At 42.7% G+C, this 5,687-nt stretch overlaps 1 protein-coding gene across 1 annotated transcript; it reads left to right on the plus strand.

Moving 5' to 3' along the window:
* The first annotated feature begins 1,344 nt into the window (after positions 1 to 1,344).
* LOC138887037 (uncharacterized) lies at positions 1,345 to 2,796 on the plus strand. Its single transcript, XM_070168749.1, has 3 exons — positions 1,345 to 1,644; positions 1,729 to 1,866; positions 1,930 to 2,796. The coding sequence occupies exons 1-3, from the start codon at positions 1,345 to 1,347 to the stop codon at positions 2,794 to 2,796; spliced, it is 1,305 nt and encodes a 434-aa protein (XP_070024850.1).
* Positions 2,797 to 5,687: the final 2,891 nt, after the last annotated feature.

The raw sequence follows: 5,687 nt of genomic DNA on the forward strand, positions 1-5,687 counted from the left end.
AGGCACCACTTCCTAAACCCCACAAGCACCACCACCCAAACCAATCCCATACCCCCTCCACCAGCCACCCCTATTTTTGTGGCACCCTCACCCGCTACACTCCATCGATCCTCCAGTGAGCCCTTATTCCAGACCCAAGATAACCAATACTATCCATCAGAGCCTACTTTCAAAGCTCAAGAACATTACTCCTACACTCCTCGTTTCGACCTCCCAGTTGAGACTGAGAAACCACCTAAAAATCTAGAGCAGGAGGAGATGTTCAGGAAGGTAAGAAGCCTGAAATAGTCGTTCAGAAACATGTAGGGATTGGGAGTCCAGGTGAGCGTAGCCTACAAAGATTTATGTCTATTCCCCGATGTTTAGTTGCCTGTGGGGTTTAAGATGCCGAAGTTTGATTTATATGATGGGCACGGAGACCCGGTGGCCCATTTGAGGGGATTTTGCAGTAAAATGAGAAGAGCTTGCGGGAAAAATGAGCTATTGATGGCGTACTTTAGCTAGAGTCTAAGTGGCACGACATTGGAGTTGTACACTCGTCAGGATCATAGCAGATGGTATACCCGGGATGATTTTGCCCAAGCATTCGCTCATCATTTCCAATACAATATCGAGATTGTCCCGGATCGTTTGTCTCTGACTAAGATTGAGAAGAATCCTAGTGAAAGTTTCAGGGAATATGGTTTTCGCTGGAGAGAACAAGCCGCGAGAGTTAACCCCCCGATGGAGGAAAGCGAAATGGTGGAGTACTTTCTGCAGGCTCTGGAGCCTACTTACTTTGGCCACCTGATATCGGCCATAGGAAAGTCTTTCAACGAGGTAGTGAAGATGGGTGGCATGGTGGAAGAAGGGCTTAAGTCAAGCAAAATTATGAGCTACTTGGCTATCAAAGAAACTACCCAAGCCATTCAGAACGGTACTGGAGAATTTATAGGAAAGAAGAAGAAAGAAGATGTGGCAACAGTTGATTCATGATCATCGTTTGGACCAAGGGTCCCATCACACCACTATACCCAGCCTTGACCCCATCACCGAACCTACACCCAATCCCCACATAATCCACCCTAACACTACTTCCCATTACAAGACCCTCATGTTTCTGTCCACCACGCTCAGACATATACTCAACCTCTTGCCTATGCACAATGGCGTGCCCCAGCCCCATAAAACACCTACCCAGCTCCACAAAATGCTTACCCACCCCCATGAGCCTACTGAAACCCTATTGGACTAGGTTTTCGACTCAATCCAGCATTCAAAAATGAGAGGTCACAGCAGAAGAAAACTTTCACCCCGTTGGGGGAGTCATATACTAATTTATTCCACAGATTGAGGTAGTTGGATATGCTGAGGCCAATTGAGTCGAAATTGCCCAACCATCCTCTAAAGAATATTGATTACTCCTTGAGATGTGAATATTGTTCTAGAACTCCGGGGCATGATACGGAGAAGTGCTGGCACTTGAAAAATGCCATCCAGGAGCTCATTGACACAAACCAGATTGATGTCCAGACTCTAGAGGCACCCAACATCAACCAGAACCCATTGCCAACCCATGAGGAAACAAATATGATTGAGATTGTACATAAGATAGGGGAGCCCAAGAAGACTTCACAGACCGTCATGATGATTCGGTCCAGTAAGGTCAAGCCAGTTAAAAAACCAACAGTTTAAGGATCAGTGAACAAGTTGAACAGGACAAATGATGAACTATCTATGGTATTCAAGAAAGGATCCCCAAGTGATATTGCGGCAAAGCAAGAAAAGTCAAAAGTGGTTGTGCTAGGAGTGGCAAACAAGTCGATCATAATTGTAGAGGGTGCCTGTACCGATCTTGTCATCATCAAGCTTGTAACCCAGTTGCCGGTAATCAGCACCAAGGCTATCCCATAGAACTATGAACGGGTGATAGTGACCTATAATGGAAAGGAAGTGAACGAAAAAGTCAACGAGGCCCAGGGATTAACTCGTTCGGGGAGTTGCTTTGCCCCAGAGGAGTTAAGAAAAGCTAAAACATCCAGAGATAATCCAGTTCTAGTAAAGAAAGCAGTCACTGAAGAAGAGGCGGAGGAGTTTTTGAGAAAAATGAAGGTACAAGATTATTCCATTGTGGAGCAGTTGAAAAAGACGCCTGCTCAGATATCCTTGCTATCATTGTTTATCCACTCATACAAGCATCATCGGGCCTTGATGAAAATTTTGAATGAAGCTCATGTCCCCGACAAAATTTTAGTGAACGACAAAATATTTGAGGTGAACAGGGTCACCTTCTTTGATGATGAGTTGCCGATGGAAGGTACTGCACACAATAAATCTCTCTACCTTACGGTAAAATATGAAGATTCTATGGTCACCAGGGTGTTAGTCGATAATGGTTCCAGTGCAAACATTGGTCCTTTCTCTACTTTAAACAAGTTGAAAGTTGATGATGAGAGGATTCACAAGAACATCATTTGTGTTCGAGGTTTTGATGGTGGAGGGAAAGATTCAGTTAGTGATATAGTGCTTGAGTTGATAATAGGACCGGTGGAATTTACCATGGAGTTCCACGTACTGGACGTGGCCGTCTCCTACAATTTTTTGTTAGGTCGACCTTGTATTCATTCCGCCAAAGCAGTACCATCCACTTTGTATCAGATGGTCAAGTTCGAATGGGATAGACAGGAGATCGTCGTGCATGGCGAGGATAATTTGTGTGCTCACATTGATGCCTCTGTCGCGTTCATTGAGGCTGAAGATGACAAAGGGCCTTGGGTCTATCAAGTTTTTGAAATAGTGCTGGTCGAGAAATTCTAGAAGGGAAATGTGTTCCAACTCCAAAGATAGCCTCCGCATCAGTCATGGTGGCCGTTGAAATGCTGAAAAATAGCTTTATGCCTGGTAAAGGTCTGGGTGCATCTCTGCAGGGTATCATACAGCCAGTGTCCCTCCATGAAAATTTGGGTATGTTAGGTCTTGGATTCAAACCTACAGCGACAGATGTGAAGAGGGCTAAAAGTTTTAAACTGAAGGTGTGGACACATCCGAAACCTATTCCGCGTCTCTCCAAGTCTTTTGTCAAACCCGGTGCCAGGAAACGCCCAGTGACAATAATTCCGAGTTCTTTGGTTGGCATTGATGATGAGTTAATTGAAAGGTTCCAGAGGTTGTTTGATGATGTGAACATGGTAGAAGTTGGAAAGGATCTAGCAAAGCAGACGTGCAGTTCGTCGGGCCGAATGCAAAGCTTAACAATTGGAAGGCTACTCCTCTCACTACCCAGAAGGAGTCTTGGTAGTTTGTTTTGTTTTCCTTTCTATCTGGGTCATTCCAGGGTTGTGACCTAGACTTTTATTTTTCGCTTGTTGATGTACAGACCCTGTTATCCTTTATTTTCAATGAAATGCAATTTACCTTTTTTATCATTCCTGATAGTTTTATTTTTGTTTTTCTATTCTTCTTTGTACAATTCCTTTTATGTTGGTTTCAATGACATGGCATGCATGAGGAATCTTCGTCCTAGTCTTAAAAGTCAATCTACTTCGAAAATAGTAATCCAAGAAATAGAGTGTGATGATGAATCAGAAAATGATGAGGATGAGGCCTTTGAAGAGATTAGTAAATAACAAAGTCATTTTGAAGAAAAAACCAAGCCTAATCTGAATAAAATGGAATCAATCAATCTAGAGGACCCAGATAATGTCAGAGAAACTAAGATAAGTGTCCATCTTGAACCGTAAATCAGGGAAGAAATAATTAAAGTATTGTTTGAGTATAAGTATATTTTTGCATGGTCATATGATGACATGCCAGGCTTGAGTACCGATTTGGTGGTCCACAAATTGCCAATTGATCCATCATTCCTTCCCGTTAAGCAGAAGTTGAGAAAGTTCAAAATTGATATGAGTGTTAAGATTAAAGAAGAAGTCACAAAACAGCTTGATGCAAAGGTCATTCGAGTTACGTGGTATCCCACGTGGTTAGCCTACGTTGTGCCTTTGCCAAAAAAGGATGGTAAGACCAAAGTGTGTGTTGATTACCGTGATCTCAACAAGGAAAGTCCAAAGGACAACTTCCTATTTCCAAATATCCATATTTTGATTTATAATTGTGTCGAGCATGAGATTGGGTCTTTTGTGGATTGCTATGCGGGCTATCATCAGATTTTAATGGATGAGGAAGATGTGGAACAAATGGCATTCATCATGCCATGGGGAACATATTGCTACAGGGTCATGCCTTTTGGTTTGAAAAATGTTGGGGATTTGAGAAAGTTCTGAGAACGAGGTTTACATGGATAATGTGATCATAAAGTCTAGAAAGCAGTCTGACCATGTTAGAGATTTGAGAAAGTTCATCCAAAGGCTCCATAGGTACAATCTTAAGTTCAACCCTGCAAAAGTGTGCATTTGGTATTCCATCCGGAAAACTGTTGGGTGTCATAGTCAGTCGTCAAGGCATTGAGTTGGATCCATCAAATATCAAAGCTATCCAAAAATTGCCACCTCCAAGGAACAAGACGGAGATGATGAGCTTGCTCGGGCGATTGAACTACATCAGCAGGTTTATTGCTCAACTCACGACAACTTGTGTGCCTATCTTTAAGTTGCTGAAAAAGGATGTTGCGGTCAAGTGGACTGATGAGTGTCAGGAAGCATTTGATAAGATAAAGGGGTACTTGTCAAATCCACCTATGTTGGTCCCACCGAAACCTGGAAAACCTTTGATTCTTTATTTGATAGTCTTGGATAACTCATTTGGTTGTGTGTTGGGTCAGCATGACATCACTGGCAGTTAAGAGCAAGCCATCTACTATCTCAGCAAGAAGTTCATATCTTATGAGGTTAAGCATACTCCACTTGAAAGGATATGTTGCGCCCTGACTTGGGTAGCACAGAAGTTGAAGTATTATTTGTCATCTTACACTACTTACCTCATCTCTCGCCTGGATCCTTTGAAGTATATCTTTTAGAAGCCCATGCCTACAGGAAGGCTCGCAAAGTGGCAGATCTTGCTCACAGAGTTTGACATCGTATATGTGACTCGGACGACGATGAAAGCCTAAGCTTTGGCCGATCACTTGGCTGAGAACCCAGTGGAAAAAGAATATGAACCTTTGAAGACTTATTTTCCTGATGAAGAGGTAATGCACATTGACAAGGGAAAGAAGGAGGAAAATCCTGGTTGGAAATTTTTCTTTGATGGGGCTGCTAACATGAAAGGTGTTGGGATAGGAGTTGTACTCATTTCTAAATAGGGAATCACTACCCTGTTACGGCTTAGCTTTGTTTTTGTTGTACCAACAACATGTCTGAGTACAAGGTATGCATTTTGGATTTAAGGCTAGCTGTAGATATGGGAATCCAGGAAGTCTTGGTCTTGGGAGACGCGGACCTTCTGGTACACCAGATTCACGGAGAATGGGAGACACGAGATTTAAAGCTCATATTGTATCGGCAATGTCTGCATGATCTTTGTCAACGGTTTTGATATATAGAATTTAGGCACATTCTAAGGATACTTAATGAGGTTGTCGATGCTTTGGCTACCTTGGCGTCAATGTTGCATCATCCGGACAAAGCTTATATTTACCCTCTGTAGATTCAAGTTCACGATCAGTACGCCTATTGTAATGTGGTTAAGGAAGAACTCGATGGTGAACCATGGTTCCATGACATCAGGGAGTATATCAGGATGGGACTATATCT

The sequence above is a fragment of the Nicotiana sylvestris genome, chromosome 3 (genome assembly GCF_000393655.2).
Source record: "Nicotiana sylvestris chromosome 3, ASM39365v2, whole genome shotgun sequence".
Classification (NCBI taxonomy): Eukaryota; Viridiplantae; Streptophyta; class Magnoliopsida; order Solanales; family Solanaceae; genus Nicotiana; species Nicotiana sylvestris.

Coding starts and splice junctions, on each gene's coding strand:
- LOC138887037 (XM_070168749.1), top strand. CDS start 1,345: ATGCTGAGGCCAATTGAGTCGAAATTGCCCAACCATCCTCTAAAGAAT. Junction 1,645..1,728: donor TGATGATTCGGTCCAGTAAG/GTCAAGCCAGTT, acceptor ATGGTATTCAAG/AAAGGATCCCCAAGTGATAT. Junction 1,867..1,929: donor AGCTTGTAACCCAGTTGCCG/GTAATCAGCACC, acceptor TATAATGGAAAG/GAAGTGAACGAAAAAGTCAA.